Source organism: Podarcis filfolensis (assembly GCF_964270895.1).
Source record: "Podarcis filfolensis genome assembly, chromosome: 6".
Classification (NCBI taxonomy): domain Eukaryota; kingdom Metazoa; phylum Chordata; class Lepidosauria; order Squamata; family Lacertidae; genus Podarcis; species Podarcis filfolensis.
The window spans coordinates 85,759,201-85,779,053 of NC_139609.1; the positions used below are offsets into that span (position 1 = coordinate 85,759,201).

Genomic DNA, 19,853 nt, shown 5'->3' on the forward strand with positions numbered 1-19,853 from the left:
CCATCAGGACCATGGACATTTACAACAGAATAAACTCTAAATTAAAAGGGCTGTCACAAGTCATCTCTGTATGGAAGCAAAAGGAGAAAGCTGATCAATATGCAATCATGAAGAGTTGATTAAAGTCTGCTTTTGACAGCTGAACTACTATTTGCTTGCTTAAAAAGCTTCCATCATGCATCAGCTAACAGAAACAGAGCTTTAATGACTTGCAGCTAATTAGCTGAGAGGAGCAAGTCAAATAAAACATTCGATAATTGTCACTTGAGCTAGTCATGGTCATTTATCAAAAGACAGAAAAGTACAACTGCAATTTAAGATGGACTAATTCACTCTCTACTTACCCATCTGCAAGGGTCACTGATGAGACTAATAAAGAGGGGAGACAGCTTGCTTCTCCGAACTTCAGGTGAAATGGTGTAGGAGACAGCCATAAAGCATTCAGCACAAGCTTTTCGCATACCCCAAACGCTATCAGAGCAGAGCTCAAAAAACTTCGGAATCTACCAAAATAAAGACATATCAGATCAAACAGTTCTAAAATAGCAATTTTACTGATTGCACTGCAGCCCTCAACACATCTACTGTGAAGACAGTTACTTCCAAATAATTATTTGAGGATTTGAGTAAGGGTTTCTCTTTTGAAAACATCATTTGGCTAGCAGTTTCTAGCAAACAGCATCAAGTTAAGAAATAAATTAAAGGATTCAGGTTTATTTTGGTAATTTGGTAATTCTGACTACAAATACTACATGCAGTTGCACATAAACAGATACTTATGTCACAGAAGACAGCTAAGCTGCCTGAGACTGTCAATCTGATTTATTTCAATCCGTGAAGAGAAGCTGACAGCAGGGTCAGATACCTTTACAAATATTAATGTCCTTTCAGCAAGGCTTAAAGATGGAATGCTAATGCTGAAGGATTATCCTTGCAAATTGAAGTTATCAATAGCAACCACCATGGCTAGCTAAAGATCAAGCACGACAGTTTTAGCTTGAGGGAGAAATCTGACACATGGATGAATTTCTGAGACTTTAGTTTTACAAGTCTCAGGGGGGAGGAGAGAGAAAGAAAGAAAGAAAGCTGCTAGCATGGGATCAAAACAACCTTCTTGTTACAGTGCTGCTATGAGCATGGGTTGCTGTTTTTAAGTAACATTGATGTATTCTTCAGCCATCCAACACCCACCCAGTATCATATATTCATAAGCTGCATTATGTGTGTGCCTTGGTGCATTTGATGGAGTTGCTCCAAGGTTTGATTTCAAGGGTGTCCAGAGACAGTGCATCAGACACACTTCATCAAAAGAAAGCATGCACTTCTGGATTCTCTCTTTTCCTTAGAGGTTTGGCTTAAACCAGTTCTGTGTTAAATGTATTAAAAGCCCTAAATGATTTAGGACTAGGTTCCCTGAAAATCACCTCTTCCCGCAGTTGCCTACCTGACCCTAAATACCGTATTTTTTGCTCTATAAGACTCACTTTTTCCCTCCTAAAAAGTAAAGGGAAATGTGTGTGCGTCTTATGGAGCGAGTGCAGGCTGCGCAGCTATCCCAGAAGCCAGAACAGCAAGAGGGATTGCTGCTTTCGCTGCGCAGCGATCCCTCTTGCTGTTCTGGCTTCTGGGATTCAGAATATTTTTTTTTCATGTTTTCCTCCTCCAAAAACTAGGTGCGTCTTATGGTCTGGTGCGTCTTATAGAGGGAAAACTACGGTATATTCTTTAGAGGTCCTGTCCAGGTGCCCTTACGAAGTGAATAGATGCAGCTGATTATCAGAAAGACAGGCTTTTTACGAGTGGCGTGTGGGCTACAGAATAGCCTTCACAGAGAGGATAGCCTGGCACCTTCTCGATGGTGTTTTTAGTGCTAGATGAAAAAGCTTATATTCACCCAGACTGCACATTGTTTTATTATATTGTCTGAGCAGTTAGGAGTTTCCCCCCTGTTTTTTATTGTGGATTTTATTGATTATCTGTTGCATTTTTAGTAGTTAGGTACTTTAATATGTAAGACTCTCAGCAGATATTATGGATGGGCTGCTCTATAAATTTAATGAAATGACACAGCTTCAAGACCCCAAACGTTAACATACCAAGTTCTTTTCTGTGGCTTCTTGCCCCACAGCATTGCAAATGTCTCCAAAGTTTGCTGCACAAACCTAAAACAAGAGAAAGAAAAACTTTGTTTGCTTTTATATATCAATTCTGAATCCCTATGTCTTTCTTTAAACTGATCAAATTACAGTTCTTCACAGAGTAAAAATTTGTTTTAGAAAGAACCTTGCTGCCTACACTCCCAACCCAGAAAATATACTTTTATGGTATGTTTCCTACTTGCAGGCATTATTAATCATATTAACTGCATAAAAGTCTACAGGGTATGCTACTCAAATATTTTAATGCATACTAACAGCTGCTCAACACATTTCATAGAGAATGTGTGATAAGCAGGAAATGACTGAAAGGAAAAATAGGATCATCAATTCTGTGGCCCTTATTCAAGAAAGCACAAGTACATGATTAACTGTATATACAGGTAACTCACAAGTTTCATGGGGTTACATTCCTCGTCATTGTGTGTATAAGCAAAACCATGTAAAGCCAGAACAGCAATCTCGCAATTATTATTTTTCAGCAACAGGTGTAAAGATAAAAAAAAATTTTTCCTTCCAGTAGCACCTTAAAGACCAACTAAGTTAGTTCTTGGTATGAGCTTTCGTGTGCATGCACACTTCTTCAGATACACAGTGCTACTGGAAGGAATTTTTTTTTTTTGTTTTGACTGTGGCAGACCAACACGGCTACCTATCTGTAGGTGTAAAGATGCAAGAACTTATTTTAAATAAGTGTAAGTTGCGAGTTACCTGTACATTTCACTAAAGTGGAATCTATGTTTTGGCCAATATATGAAAAAGAAAATGTTGCTTTTTAATGGCATACACACACAGAGATGAGAGAAACACATTGAGTTTTACTGCCACTTACAGATGAAGATAATTTAACCTCCAAATTTGAACAGATAAATTCTAATGTAGATGCACAAATAAGTCTTAAATAATAAGCACTAACCTTCCGGACTTGAAAGAGTTTCCCATCACCACAGAGCTCACAGAATCGGGGAAGCAGCAACTGTTCAACGGTTGATTTGTTCACCATAGAAGCCATTTTGCAGATTATCTAATAGGGGAAAAATATCTCAATTCTTTCTCTCCATTTAAAGTTCTCCTCTTGAAACTTAGCAGTTCTGTTAAAAATTATGTTAGACAATGTGACTTCTGTATATGAACTTCTTATGGCTTAGATATCAAATTCATCAGATATTTACTGATTTATTTGGTTAAAGCAATTTTTCCTCACTTTTCAGAAAAAAGAAAAACCTCCTAGAACAGCTTACAAATATCAGTAGTAAGATATCCCCTGACCTTAGGCTTACAATCTAAAAAGCATAGCACAGAAGTAAAGGGAACAGGAAGTGGGGAGAAAGAGAAAGCAAACTCAGGTGCTAGTTCTTTGTTAAAGATTTCTTGTAACAACCAGTTGGATTAGAAAGAGTTCAAAGGAGAAAAGGAGCCAAATGTTGCTAATTTCTGAGTTCAGCCAATGGAAAGGCCCTGCTTAGCAACCAATTTTTGTTTAAAACCAGGTTATAAATTTAGCAGACATTACCAGCAGTGAATATTCAGTTCCCCTTTTTTCCACCCATAAAAGGCTCCCATCCCTCAGAGCAAACTGAATAATTTCTGTGCATCTTTGACTATAACACCTTTTCCATAAGCAGAATGAGTTTTTTTCTCAAACATTAAGAATTAGAATGTTTTCTAAAAAATAAACATTTAAAAAATGTTACACTGCATGAATGTACTACCTATCCCAAGACTCTTGTAAAATTATTAAATTGCCAATACCACAAAAGTTCGTTCAAATATTGTAAATACAAGACTCCTAAACTTTGCTGGTTTTTTTTTTCTTTTAAAGTCTCAATATGTTTATAGAATATATTAAAAAGTATATGGTTATTAAAAATAACAGCTTCCTTCTCAAATGGTTCAGTCATTGTGACTGAATGCAAAGAAAGAACTTGGAGAACATTATCCTATTCTGACTTTAATGGAATTGTCAGTCCTTGAAAAAGACATATGGCATTCAGATGTTACACTGGAAATTGGCCTAAGCAACTCCCAAACAAGAAACTGTAGTCTAGCTGGTAAAGTCATTTTATGGGTGAAGTGTCAGACAGCCATGGTAAAATGAAATTGCGAATGTTCACATTTTGTGGATACACAACGGATTTCTTGCAAATGATCTGAAGAACTCAATACACTTAGGAATTAGAAAATTTAAGCAACTATTTATAGTCAAGTATAAATTTAAAAGAAGCAATGATGCTATAGATTTTTGGACACCACATCAAGAAGAAACATAGCTTTAAGATAGTACCTTTAGGGGAAACTGCCAAATATTTTAATGCTGGAATTTATAACCCATTAATAGGACTATATGTGACTACTTGGAAGGATTATATTTTCTTTCAGTTTAATTCTTTTAGCAGCTGGAAAATAAAATAACACTTTTCCCGTATTTTGACCTTTTCCTCCAAACAGTTATATTATTGGTCCATTGTGGGTTTAACTGAACTGGAATATAACAATTTTGATGGATAACAGGTTAAGATAACACCACCCAGCAGTGACTTCAGAGCCAAGGAAAGAGAGTATAACATGCCCAGTTCTTCTTAAATTTCTGCAGCCCAAGAGCAACTGAAAACTAATACTGAGGCTGATATACAGTTCTTATGCAAAGAAGTGGTCTGTTTTGTGACTGCCAGTGTCTGTTATTTTGGAACTTACTTAGACTTTTTAAATTTGACAACATATTTCAATGTGCTTTCAGAACAGCTGTGTTTTGTTGACACTAATCTAGGATTCCTCTTTTTTAAAAGGAAAGCAGAAGGAGATACGAATACTAATACTTAAAAATACTTCAAGCTCCTACAGACTTAATAGTCATGTTTGCATGTCATTGTAAGTCATAATTATGGGTTCACCTCTACTCCTGTGATGGGAGGAAACAAACTGTGGTCCATGGCATAGCATTACAGAGAAACCAGGGGTCATGATTTCTTTCACTCCCAACAAACTATGATCTCCAGTTAAAGTATGCTCTTAGTTTATTAACTACAGTTTGCTGGGAGTAAAACAAGCACAATCTCTGGTTTAGCTGTAACACTAAGCTAGAGTTTTTTTCTTACAACACCAGCTAAAAGGAGCAAAGTGGGCACAATTTCACTTATGCAAGATAAGCAATGTTATGGCTTACTGTGATGTGTGGATATGACCCATCTCTAGACTCTAGATCAACAATTTGCAATGGTGGACTGTGAACTATTTGCAGGTCACAGAATATTCATGAGGGTGACACAGCAGGTGGCAAGCAGCTTGTGCTGAAAGTTGATTTGTGACTCCCTAATCAGAATGAATGACTGATAGATCCTTTCAAGAGATAAATTTTATGAGTGGGTTCTTTTAGTAAGCAATATGGAGGCAAAGAAACTGGCTCTTCTGCAGTGGCCTCATCATTGTGGAATGCCCTCCATAGGCATTTTTTTAAAAAAGAATGTGTTCTTGTGTGTTTGTTTTTAAGCAACAGCTCTCTGTCAAAGGTAATTTTCAGTACCTCTAGTACAGGGGTCGGCAAAATATTTTAGCCGTGGGCCGGTCCACTGTCCCTCAGACCTTGTGGTGGGCTGGAAAAGCGGCACCATGGGGGGGAGCTCGAAGAAGAGGCAGGGGGGCAAGTAGTCATCCTCCCCCCCCACCTCCAGCTGCTGCACTTACCTTCCCTGGGACTGCCACCACCACTGCTGCTGCTGCTTCTCGTGGGTAGGCAGAGCAAGCTCGTCCGCTCCGCTCTCTGGCCCACAGGAGCACCAGGGCGGCAGTAGGTGTGGCAGAGGGAAGATTAGCAGCATGAAAGGGCTGGCTCTGGAGAGGGGCTGCTTAAAATGGCGCTCAGCCCAGCCCCTTTCCTCCTCTAGGCAGGGCGGGGAGAAGCCAGGAGGGAGGAGGCGCCACCGCGGTGTTTGTGAGGGAGAGGGGCGAAATGGAATGGCGCAGGGGGGAAATGGCGCAGCCCGAACGAACAGAATCCCCACGCCGATCCACAGACAGTCCGCGGGCTAGATCCTGAAGGCAATTGGGCCTGATCCAGCCCATGAACCTTAGTTTGCCAACCCCTGCTCTAGTACACCTACACAGAGGCCCTCCTCACATTACCAGCTTGACACCCGAATGCTAAAAAGGATGAGCACTCTTGTACTCAGAAAGTCCAATAAATAGGTTCTCCTAAAAGTGCCACACTTCCCCTTCCCTTATTACATTCACCTTAGAACTCACTTCACCTGTAGGGTGAGGTCAACAGGGGCTAAGCCTGGTCATGTGGCTTGATACACTATCAAGCACATCTGGCACATCCTTTACTCCTCTCTCTCTCTCTCTCTCTCCTTCACTGTATCGTCACTTAAACAACAAATTTAAAACTAGACCAGTCAAGAATAAGAAGCTAATAACAAAGGTGGAATTACACCTGTATACATCCGGTACTATACCAGCTGCACTGGCTCCTGGTGGAGTACAGGATCAGGTTTAAGGTGCTGGTTTAAACCTTTAAAGCCCTATACGGCCTAGGACCCTCGTACCTATGGGACCGCCTCTCCTGGTATGCCCCACAGAGGAACCTACGGTCTGCAAATAAAAACATCCTGAAGGTCCCAGGCCTCAGAGAGGTTAGGCTGGCCTCAACTAGAGCCAGGGCTTTCTCGGCTGCGGCTCCAATCTGGTGGAACGCTCTGTCACAAGAGACTAGGGCCCTGCGGGACCTGACATCTTTCCGCAGGGCCTGCAAGACAGAGTTGTTCCACCAGGCCTTTGGTCAGGGTGCAGCCTGACTCCCTCCTCTGGCAACCTGCACAGAATTTTGCTTAACGGTTGCCATTAATTTGATTTTAATTAATTTTTATGATGAAATGTTTTTAGAATGTTGGATTATTTGATTGTTTGATTATTTGATTGTTGTTAGCCGCCCTGAGCCCGGCTTCGGCTGAGGAGGGCGGGATATAAATAAAATTTCTTCTTCTTCTTCTTCTTCTTCTTCAGTTATTTAACTTTGTACAAACAAGTTAAGATGGTAGATATAGGACTTAGTTTCCTACTGCAAATTTAGAAGAATTTCCAAATGAAAGACAACTGCTACTTACGTTTACAGCTTCCACTTTGTATTCATCATCACTCTCAGGAGCAGAAAGATCTAACAGGATTGGACACACTTTATTTTCAATATCATATTGACCAACAAGACCTTGTTCCAGTAGTATGAGTAGTGAATCCTGGCTTGCTTTTCTAACCTATCAATGTACAAAGGAGAAAATGAAAACCAGTAAGACAAAATTTTCCCCCAATATGCAAGAAATGTTGCAGCAACAGCAGCAGCACTAAAAATCAGAAAAGCTAATTCATGTTCTTCTGTGTTTGATAACTTATCACACTGCCTTTTGTTTGTAAAAGTATTATTATAAGGGCACTGTGAAAAAGGTCATCTCAGATTCAACTCAATCTAGCTCACACAGAATACATGTGAGCACCAGAGTTACATTCATACACTAGAACTGCTAGATAAGGTTTCCTGCTAGCTAGAAAGATTGCTTATTGTGTCCTTCACACAAGCTCATTTGGATATATTAAATTGGAAATGTTCAGGAATAGTCATTTCCTGAACAGTTATTGAAAGATAACCTCCAAACTCACATCTGTCTTAGATTTGTACACTTGCTTTAAAGAGTATATCAGAGCTACAAATGACCTCCTCCCTATGCTAATTATTATTATTATTATTATTATTATTATTTATTTCATTTCTCTACCACTTTATTTTTTTAAGAAAAATCTCAAAGCAGTTTGCAGCATATTAAAACATCAATAAAACAATCCAGAATCAAACATTTCTGAAGAAAGTAAAATATAGAGTATACAGTCAAAGCAACAAAATTAACAGAAAACTAAAATATTATGTTAAAGATTTCAAAATAAAACATTACAAAGAAGGTCAACTACAGAATACATATTTAATGCAAGCAAAGTTAACAAAAAAAAATTAAGAGCTTTTGTCACATCATCACTTAATTTAAGATGGTAGAAATAAGCTATTATCTTGGGTAGGAGATGTAACAAATCTAATGCAAGAACCTGAATGTGACTCAAGGAAAATAGCAAGCGTGCAGGACTGAAATTGGGGGTTTTCTCACTTACCTATATAACTGTTATTTATTATGATGGCAACAACCTTAAATCAATCCACCCTAGAACTATCTCATATACTCTAATGATATAAACAAGCCTCTTACTCACATCTGCAGAAACAGCTGCCACCTGAGAAGGAATTCCAACTTGCTAATATATTTAATACTGTGCCAGTTGCACTGACTGCCTGTTTGTTTCTCAGCTCAATTTAATGTGGTGGTTTTGACTTTTAAATCCCAAAATAGTTTGGAATCAGCTCTATGTGAACCTCCTTCAGTTCTGAGATTATCCTTGGAGGCCCTGCTCTATTGCCTACCACCAAGCAGACTAGCAGATACCAGACACAGGGCCTTTTCATTGACAGCCCCATTTCTTTATAATTCTCTTTAAGCAGACATTGAAAACTGTATTGGTTTTGTTTAGCATTTTATTGATTTTTTAAAAATGTAAACATAACACAAAAGTATGCCTTCGTTTATGAGAAGAAGCCACAGCAAGTCTTGGGCTAGTGTGCTCTCCTTCCATTGCACAGAGAGGATGAGCTCGGAAACTTTAACTTTTGTTTTTGATTAACGGCAATCCAAACTCTGAACTATTGTTTATTGAAACAAGCTAGCTTCATAAACTATTTTTTGAAGCTGGCTTGTTTCAACAAACCATAGTTAAGATTTACCACAGTTTGTCCAGGTTTGGATGTCACAATAAATTATTTAATCTAAAACAAAAGCTAAAGCTTTCAAACTGCTCCTCACCGCCATGGTGGAGGATGACAGGGGAGCGTATGAGCCTAAGGCTCACCGCAGCTCACTCTTGTTAAATCACAGTTTGCCACTGTCTAATTAAGGGTCTCCAATTGAAGTCATTGTTATTACACTGGATAACAATCTTAAGTCCAGAATTTTTTTACCTGGTTATTTGGATCTGTGAGATATCTCACCACAATAGGCATAAGGTATTCAGAAAAGGAGGTAGGAAAGTTTGGTCTACTCTCCTGTAGAAAAATAGCAATGGGTGGTATCTGCTCCATTAACTCTGTCCGTACAGTAGGCTCTGGGGATTTAGAGAATAAAGTAAGAATGTTAGTTGATTTGAAGGTGGTAAACATATGCTTTCAATGAACAGAATGTCATGCATTTGAATATAGCAGCTTCTATATAAGCAGCAAAATCTTTTGGAATTACAGAACTTAATAGTGGCACACGGCAATAAATTCATTTTTAGCAAAGTGAGCTAAAGAACATACTTCACATGCAGAAGCTCATAGATTCAATCCAGCTATCTTCAAGTAGAGCTCTGAGAGTTTCCTGTTCGCAACTCCAGAGAGCCACTGGTAGTCAAAACCTGGCTGATCTAGATGGACCATACAAACAACCATATGCAATAGTATATCAAGAAAGAACTGGAACTCTCACCTGTATCTTCAGCCAGTCGGACCACTATTGCCATTACTGTCAAGTAATCTTCTTCATTGTGACTGAAATCTCGAAAGACATCAAGTAGACCCCTGGCAATGATTTGCCTGTAAAGGCAATGTTTTTAAAAATAATAATAAGAAATATGTAACCCAAGCATTGTGAGGAATATTAAACAGCGGAATCTGATCAGTTTCATGTGTGGGTGGTCTACTGACGTAATGTGACTTTTTAAATATTTACAGTGTAATGCAACATAGTACAGCTTGGAGATTTACATAACAGAAGCAAAAGTTGGCCACAATGTTCACTGTTCAGAAAAATATGAAAACATGTCATAGGGTTGTACTAAGTATAACCTACAATTACGTCTTAAAACATCTTGTTGTGGCTGGTGCTTTGCTCTGGTACTACTGGAGTTTGGAGAATAGTAGGGTTACCATATGTCTGGGCAGAAATCGCTTAAAGAAAAAGAAAGAAAAAAAGCTCAGCAACTTTTGTGTCTGGATTTTCACTTTTTGAAATATGGCAACCCTAGAGAATGGGAATGTGGCTTCATTCTCTGCATCTTCCCCTTTGCCCTGATTCCCTTCTCCACTTCTGGCCCACTCCGACCACAGAAAACATTTGAAGCTACGCTGTTCAAAAAGCTAAGCAAATTATACCAAGCGATCAGAGTTCAAATTGCATGAGAGCCAGAGGGGTACATCCGCTTAGCTATTTTTTTAAAAAAAGAAGGCTCTTGGTTGGTGGGCACAACATGCCAAGATAGCATAAGTCGGGGGGGGGGGGGAGAGGCGCTTATGGATTTAATTAAGGTTTTACCTCCCCACCTATCTGAGGGTTTTTTCTTTACAATCAAGCAGTGCATACAATTTACGAAGTAAATAAAAAGCAAATTACAGGGAAGAGAATGAAGTCAGACTGGGATGTGGAGAAAGAAAAATTGTTTGAGGGCAGCCATTGGTGGCAGAAGCTTGCTACCCCATTCTAAGAATGTGGGGAGTTCAACCTACTGAACAGAAACACTGAATATACTACATTAATACAACACAATATTATTCTTAAAAATATATGTGGTTAAATCCTATAATAAGAATATTACCTGCACTGAATATCTATGAAAAGGAGAGAAAAATGAACATGACATTTGCATAATTATTTGCATTGTTACCTGTTAAATATATTATCACTAAAAGCATATTTTTCCAGACGTGCAAGCGGAGCCAAGTTATCCTGTCCTGGAATGTCCAAGAATGCAGTTATCCTCATGCTATCACAATCTGGTCCATAGTCTTCAAACCCAACTTGAAGGGAAGAAAAGTAGCATGTAAGCAAGGAAAAAATAAATTATCAGCACCAACTATTTCTAGTGGGGAAACCTTAAGTCTTTAAATCTAATCCACAAAAAATAACAAGGTTGCCAATTTTCACAATGGTTGGCACTTCTTAAAGCCTAAACTAATGAGATTTGTGATAAAACTTTTAAGGAATTCACATGCTGTAACTAGCTCTTATTAGTGTAGACTGGATTGGTAAGACTGGAATGAACTTGGAAATAAAGGGGTCAACACGCAATTTACAACTTTTTTAAAAGCTTGAATTCAAGGGGATTCTCTAAAGCCAGAGAGATGGAAAAGTTGTTCAGTGAGGCACTAAAAGATATATACATTTTCAGTTACTAATATACTGATACCATAATATCGTCCTGATTTATCTTATTACATTTGTTTTATATCTTTATTTGGACCAAACATATCCAAAGCTTCTTCACAGTGTTCGAAACTCCCAGTATTCTAGGTACATTTTGTGACAGGGAATTTCATTAGCACAGTTTTTGAGCTCTGGGTACAGTACTGTGCCTTAGATTTCAGATTAAAACTGCAGAGTGGAAGGAAAGGAGGACCTTTTTCTGCCTTCCCACTTCCAGCTACTCTCTGAAGACTGGAGAAGAAACCTCTTAAGAATATTAGGGGGGGTGGGAAGGGGAAGGACTAAACCATGTGAAAAATGTACATATTTTAGTTGCAGTTCATTCATTTTCGGCTTTGCATTCTTTTTATGAAAAAAGCATGCCTAGACATTCCGTTGTTGCTCCCATAACCTAGGTTTAAGGTGCCATTTAGCTCCTAGCTTTCATATCTCAGCTTCTAACACTGCTTCTAACACCGATTCACAAATCAGATTTGAACTATAACAGCTAAGAACAGTATTTGCATAGTACTTTTTGACTGTTCTGTGGAGTTTATATACAACCTCAGCTATCCTTACAACAAACCTGTAAGAAAAGGCAGCTTTTTTATATCCATACAGCAGGTGTGGACTGGAGATAATGGTTTGCATAAGGCACCGTAATAAACTCCTGGCTAAAGTGAAATCCGACCCAGGAATTTATCTGATCACATTTTTGGCTATCACTTCCTCACTTAAAGGACCCTCTGTCTGACCAGTATATTTCTGTCTGAGAAACTCCTCTACTCAAGCAAACTTGTGATTATTTATTTATTTCCACAGAAGCTTAAGAAAGATACAAACAAAGCAATAAATGGGGAGGGGGGAGATCAAACACACAATTTCAAAATCCACAACTAATGCAAAAAAAAAAAAAAAGCTTTGGCTAATACAAACTAAATAGCAAACATTGAAAACCTGTGTAAAATAAATGTTCAGAAGCCAACTAAATGATGGAAGAGAGGAAGCCTGATACATCTAATCAGTGAGGGCATTCCCAAGTTTCGGTGCCACCACTGAAAAGGCCTTGCTCTTTATACCACCCAAACCTCAATTAATAATGGGATAGGGAACAGGGCAACTGAAGTTGGTCAGGCAGTTACATTTAGGAAAAGCTTCAAGCTGACATTTTTAACAATAGGTTTCTGCTTGCTGGTCTCCATATTTAAAATTTGTTTGTAACCGATCAACCACTACCCTCTTGTATAACTTAGTTTGCTTATTGTAATTGCATTAGAAGTTTTCACAAAGGCAAATGTCATGATTCTTGCTTTGATTTATGGGTAGGGGAGGGGAAACTGTCAATTGAAGTATGGAGTGGAGGGGGAAAATGTGTTTCCTACTGCTATTGAAATGATTATTACTTAAACATCTCTACTGTGTATGACCAAAAAAAAAGGTGCACATTGTAAAAGGCAAAACTAGCCAATTATACTTGGTTAACTATGCAATAAATAAGGTGCTTGTTTTGTCATCTCTGTAGAGTTAAAAATGAGTTCCAGATGCAGATGTACCAGCCAGTGTGCTCTATTGCAATTCCCAAACAAGAGGGATATGCTATACTGTTTGGAATGTATGAGTATGTCTGCCTATGCATTCTCTCACAATGGCAGACAGATAAGAACACTTAGATGCAATGGAAAGGTTTCAGATCTTTAAAGATATACATCTGTTAGGTGATATACAAAGGCTGCAACTAGTTACAAAATGAGGAACTGAACTATTTAAATACAACTCCCAGATTAGGCCAAGAAACAGTGTTAGATAACGAAAATATTTCCCATACCTACGTCATGTTTTAACTAGCTGCACACAATTAATGCCTTGAAACTAACCTAAAAAGTTGGAAACCAATTTTACCCAACCCAATTTCTTGTCTTAAATAGGAGCCAACAGGATGGGTGGACCAGATGAGTAAGAGATCTGAAAGCCAGAAATGTGTGTTGTATGTGAGAGAAGCCAATACAATCACTAGAGATAGGTATGATATAGCCACTGCAATGTGATTTTTAAAAAATGAAAGATAATGAGTCACCTTTTTCAAAGCAGGCACAAAGTGGAAAAGCTGTTAGTTGGCAAAATTATGAAGGAAAAGCAGAGATTTTGCCATAATGTCTCAGGACAAAGGAGTGAAATACAGTAGCTAAGCATCTTTGCAAACTATGTTGCCAAAATGGTTGACCGAGGTGAAAGCTACCTTAGATGTTAATTAAAGAAAAGAATGGAGAAATCTGGGTGTGGGGAGGAGAGAACAGGCATATGTCGCATCTGAAAAACCAGAATCTAACATACAAATCCTGCAGAACTGTTTTGGTTTCCCCTGCCACCCTTCAGTACTGAAGGCTTGCCAAAACTACGTACCTCCATGCAGCTAGGGGAAGCGCCTCTGGAAGCAAAGAGCAAATGCAACCAGCAACAGCAATCTGCTGAAAACAGCACAGCTGTGTAGCACTCCTGCCTACATTCTCACTCTTTCCTCTTTCACTCTAGGAAAGGAAATACAGAAGTGGATAAACACAGCTGTCTTTGCAGCCATTCTTTCTGTCCTTGTAGAAAATGAGAGTATGGTAGCACCCCAGACCAGGGGCAGTTTCAATCCATCTCTAAGGGAAGGTGCCTTAGTACTTCACTGTGCTGCTACAGCTGCTGTCTACAAATACTTATTTATTAAATATGTAAAAACATGTATATCCCACCTTTTAGCCCCTCACTGCCAAATGACCACTATTAGTATGCAAAAAATAAAATAAAAAGAGTAATATTGGTGAATATCTGGAGAACTTTGTGACAAATGCAGTCCCATTTTAGGATAGCTCTCCCCACCCCCACCCCAAGGTCCTAGGCATTAAGCAAGAGGTGAGGAAATTTTCCCAGCCTTCTATGCAGTCTTCTGGGGCCCACATGCTAGTAGTGAGTACAGCCAGTAGCAAAAGTGGATGGAACAACTTTGTGCAGTAAATTTGTTTCTGTACGCACTCACACATTCTGCTCTATCCCCCAAGAAGTATTACCAGAGTTCAGGAATACTTCCTAGTTAAAAACTTCCAAGGAGGGTCAACAGCAGGACTAAGGAGGGGCATGGCCTGGGAGAGACCCAAGGGACAAGCAGAGTGCCCTCAAGGGACATATTTGGCACCCAGGCTTGAGGTTCTTCTTCCCTTCATGTCTAGTCAGGAGTAAGTCCAATTAAGTTGAATGGGACTTACTCCCAGGTAATTGGGTATATGATTGCAGCCCAAGAAAGGAAATTAGCCTGCTTTTGTTACTAACATCTGATAAAGTAAGCTGGACTCAAGCAAAAGAGGGCAGGAGCTCCAAGAGGAAACAGCAGTACAGTGCTGCCTGTATCAACCCCATGCTCCACAATACTGACCACAACTTAATTGAAATGCAACCAAAGCACAGGTGAAAGCAGCCAGAAACAAGGAAAAATAAAACAAACATTAAGCCGGTGGAAGCTGCAGGTAAAGCAGGAAGGACCCAGGGGTGGGCTAAAGGTAAAGGTAAAGGGATCCCTGACCATTAGGTCCAGTCGTGGCTGACTCTGGGATTGCGGCGCTCATCTCGCTTTATTGACCGAGGGAGCCGGCGTACAGCTTCCGGGTCATGTGGCCAGCATGACTAAGCCGCTTCTGGCGAACCAGATCAGCACACGGAAACGCCGTTTACCTTCCCGCCAGAGCGGTACTTATTTATCTACTTGCACTTAGACGTGCTTTCAAACTGCTTGGTTGGTAGGAGCAGGGACTGAGCAATGGGAGCCCAACAAACCGCCAACCTTCTGATTGGCAAGCCCTAGGCTCTGTGGTTTAACCCACAGCGACACCTGCGTCCCTAGGGGGTGGGTTATAACAATGTAAAAATACAAGATTGTAAACCGTTTTAACTGATTTTAAATCAGAAGGATATCAACCTTTGACAATTTCCCTTTTACTAAAATGACTTTGTGCAACCTTTTTAAAATACTGGCTGAATGATGGTAACATTTACAAATATGACAGATATGCAGGAACAAGACGCATTAGAGCAAAATAAGAACTGTAATGAACTGAGTGCAATCTTGGGATAAAACTATATTTCCCGCCCCAATTCTATACAGTCTTATCTGGGAGTAAGCTGAACCGAATACAGTGGGACATACTGTATTTCAGAATAAATGTGCATATGATTGTGCTGCATGACTTTTTTCGAGACATCTGGAACCAGTCAGAAAGAAAGTTCATTTTTGTATATTTAGAAGTAAAAAAATTAGTAATCTTGTTACTATCTTGTATTTTTATGCTGTGATCTGGCCTCAGATCTACAGATGAAGGGTGGTATACAAATTTAATTAATAATAGTATAATAATCATCATCATCATCTTGTCCACTGAGCCCTGCAACAAAGAGATACCCAAACTGTTACTGGCATGCAGAAGTGTAAATTCTTCCACTGAACATTATAGCAACTTGTGGCTTCACTGCACAGCCACCATAACAAAGGTCATGCAAGCTTGTTCTTATGCTAAGCAGAAAACAAATTTGTATCAGTAAATTGGGACTATAAAAAGCTTGAATAGTTCCTACACACTTGCATATGCTATATGGATTTGACTGCTTTGTGACCGTGCCACATAATCATGAAATTAAAAAGACACCCATTTAGTCATGCAGTTCAAAACCATATCTCCTAAAAACACATAGTGTTTTTGTCACAAAAATGAATAAACAGGATCTATAAATAAAACTGATGCCCTCAAGTCATAAGCACTGCATGGCTACAGAACATATATGTGTATGCATTGCCAGGGTATTATGCAGAAAATCCAACACAAGATTTGAAGCCTAGATATATCTTAAAAAGAGAAAGCATCCCCTTTTTCTTACAAATGAAAAGCTTTTTACCTTATCTTGGTTAACATTTGGTAGAACCTTCAGAAGCTTCAGGGGCTGCATCAGTCCATCCCTTCCCTAAAGCATCCTCAGCCCATGTCTAGCAAATCTGAACTCAACAGGTGGCAAGTAAGTGACCTCCTAGTCTCAATTCTCAATATGGCAATAGGGGACCCATTTCAGGGATTTTGCTTATACAGTACACTCAATGGTCAGTTACCTGTAGTTCTCAACTAGCTACAAATCCATCTAACTGTAGCATCATCTAATCCAGATTTTACCAGCTTGCCAGCAAGAGTATCATATTGAGCTTCATTGAAAACCTTGCTAATATTTCATCCACAGCATTCCCTTGTCTAGCAAGCTAGTAACAATTTTTTTTAAAAAAAAAGCTTGGTATGTTGTGACGTATTCTTGAGAAACCCCTGGTAGTGTTTTGTAATCATAGCAACCAAATGTTAGCAGACTAACTACTTAAATGATTCACTCAGGAACCTTTTCAGCTATCAATGTCAGACTGTCTAGTCAGCAGTTGCCTGCAACCTTCACACATCCCACCTTGAAGATGGGGACATTTGTCTGTTTTCAATCTCATGGGACTTCACCTGTTCTCCAAGAATTTCCCAAAATTGCAAACAGAGATTCCGAGATTGCATTTAGAAGTTCTTTCAGTATCCATCTAATAAAGTTACAAACTGATGTTACAAACAAATGATAGGTTCTTTTTAGGACTTCAAATTTTTTTTTTTTTTTTTTTTTTTTTTGATTTTTAAAATCACCTTTATTATATTTCAGAAATTAAAAAACATATATACATCATTAAACACAAAAAAAAACCAAAAAGAAAACAAAATGTACAGAAACAACATTAAGTTCCTTACTGGCTATACATTCAAGCACTATACAAATCTGTAACATTATTGACTTCCCACCACCTCAAGCGAGCAATAATTCAATAATACATTCAGCAGTGTCTTCATCTAATCATTGTTCTCACCTCGCGATTTTTATATTATACCTACTGTAGTTTTGTCATTTCCCAAGGTCAATTCCATGTATGAGAGAAATTTATTCCAATCATTAATAAATTTGGTATTCTTCTGTTGCCTGATCTTCTGTGTCATCATTGCTATATCCATGTATTCAATTAATTTAGTTTGCCATTCGCTAATAGTTGGAACATTAGCTATTCTCCAATTCTTTGCTAACAATGTCCTTGCGGATACTGTTGCATATTGAAAGAGAGTTTGGTCGTCTCTTCTAATTTCTTCCCCCACCATTCCTAAAAGGAATGCCTCGGGTTTTTTGGGAAAGGTATACTTTAGGATCTTTTTTAACTCATCATAAACCAGCCCCCAGAACCTTTTAACTTCTTCGCAGGACCACCACATATGAAAGAAGTCTCCCTCCTTCCTCTTACATTTCCAGCAAGTCTTATCCCCGGCTTTATACATTTTAGCTAATTTCGTTGGCGTGATGTACCACCGGTACATCATCTTTTCCATGTTTTCCCGGAGTCTGACACAAGCTGAAAATTTCATATCTTTATTCCACAATTTTGTCCACCTTTCATATTCTATGGGGTGTCCTAGGTCTATGGCCCACTTAACCATAACTTCTTTGATTTCCTCATCCATTGTGTCCCAATCTAATAACTGGTTATACATTTTCGTTAACAGTTTAGACTTTCCCTCTATTATTTCTAGCTGGAACTTGGATTTGTTCTTACTCATTCCGATTTTTTTATGTTCCCTCCAAACAGCATTAATTTGGTGATACTGCATCCACCCCACTAGTTTATCCTTTAATTCCTCGTAAGGTCTGACTTCCCAACCTTTGTCTGTTCTTCTCAGGAGATCGGCGTAGGTCCACCTTTTACCTTCCATGTTTAGTTTTTTAGTTACTAGGATGTCAATAGGTGACAGCCACCATGGGGTGTCCTTTTCTACTAAGCTTTTACATCTGTTCCACACCTCCAGCAGCGCACCTCTTATGATATGGTTGGAAAAACCTTTGTGGACTCTCCCTTTCTCCTGCCATAAATACGCATGCCACCCGAACCTAGCATCGAATCCCTCTAAATCCAATAAGTCGGTATTATCTAACGTTATCCATTCCTTGATCCAGCAGAGGCATGAAGCCTCATTTTAGGACTTCAAATTTGATGGCTGTGGCACATTGAAGTCAAGTTTTTGACTGTAACTAGGGGATATAATTTCTATTGAAACAAACAGGAGCCAGGATTTCTACTATTTTTACTTTTCAAGTCACAAGACTCTCATGAAAATAGCTAGCTAGAGTTGGCAGCTTTTCTGCTGTAAGTAAGGATGTCATTATAAATGGAAACAAGAAGAATCAAAAAATTATTTCACAATCAAGTTCTCCTTCCAAGTAACTAAGAGCTGGCAATTTTGGACAAGACAACAAGCACATTAAAAAAGAAATTAAGGAATTATAGAGTTGCAAGGGACCCCAAGGGTTATCTAGGCCAACTTCCTGCAATGGTGAAAACGACACAGAATGCAATCCAATACATACAAAAAGTAAAGAGAGCCATAAAGGTAAAGGGACCCCTGACCATTAGGTCCAGTCGTGACAGACTCTGGGTTTGCGGCGCTCATCTCGCTTTATTGGCCGAGGGAGCCGGCGTACAACTTCCGGGTCATGTGGCCAGCATTACTAAGCCGCTTCTGGTGAACCAGAGCAGCACATGGAAACACCATTTACCTTCCCGCCGGAGTGGTACCTATTTATCTACTTGCACTTTGACATGCTTTCGAACTGCTAGATTGGCAGGAGCAGGGACTGAGCAACGGGAGCTCACCCCGTTGCGGGGATTCGAATCACCGACCTTCTGATCAGCAAGTCCTAGGCTTTGTGGTTTTTAACCCACAGTGCCACCATGCTGGCCTACAAAACAAGTTCCGAAATCTTTATCAGGCAAAACCAAAATATCACAAAATAGTGTGCTGTCATTCAAGTTCTCTATAACTCTTCATCAGGCTGGATGATAAACCAGGGCAGTTGGGGGCTGGCAGAGTTGGTTGCTATCTTTTAAGATGGAATCTGAAAATTTTATTATCAGCTATCATAGATGCCTTGACTTTTTGTGAAACTTGAAAGATACTTAATGTAGTCACTCTAAAATGACTAATACTGTCCAAAGTGGCTGAGGCAACCCAGTCAAATGGGTGGGGTACAAATAATAAAATTATTATTACTGTATTACCACAAATATGAGATTCCCCAAGAGAACGTCTCCTCTAAATGCTAGGTAAAGCTACTTAATTTGGCTTGTGATGACTTTTTATCTAGCACACCACCAAACATTAATTTTCAGCTCTGCTAATGTACAATTGCCAAATTTCTCTTGATCCCCATTTTCTACCTATGTGTTTAGCCTAAGGATGGAGACAGACCTCAGTAACAGCAATTTTTTGTAGCTCCAGCGATGGGGGTCAACCATCACCATCTTGTTCCCAGTAGGGCTTCATACTCCTAGTACTTAAGCAGTCTTATTTCAATATTTGCTACCTTCTCCCCT

At 39.1% G+C, this 19,853-nt stretch overlaps 1 protein-coding gene across 2 annotated transcripts in view; it reads right to left on the reverse strand.

Moving 5' to 3' along the window:
* The window catches only part of LOC310764463 (serine/threonine-protein phosphatase 4 regulatory subunit 1-like), a 40,468-nt gene that overhangs the window by 17,981 nt on the left and 2,634 nt on the right, over positions 1-19,853 (reverse strand). For both annotated transcript variants that reach the window (XM_083618487.1, XM_083618486.1), the window contains 7 exons: positions 10,881-11,013; positions 9,707-9,813; positions 9,202-9,344; positions 7,256-7,402; positions 3,073-3,180; positions 2,097-2,162; positions 345-503 (listed from right to left, as the gene is read on the reverse strand). In XM_083618487.1, the coding sequence (XP_083474613.1) occupies positions 345-503; positions 2,097-2,162; positions 3,073-3,180; positions 7,256-7,402; positions 9,202-9,344; positions 9,707-9,813; positions 10,881-11,013 (863 nt within the window). The remainder of the gene's footprint in view (positions 1-344; positions 504-2,096; positions 2,163-3,072; positions 3,181-7,255; positions 7,403-9,201; positions 9,345-9,706; positions 9,814-10,880; positions 11,014-19,853) is intronic.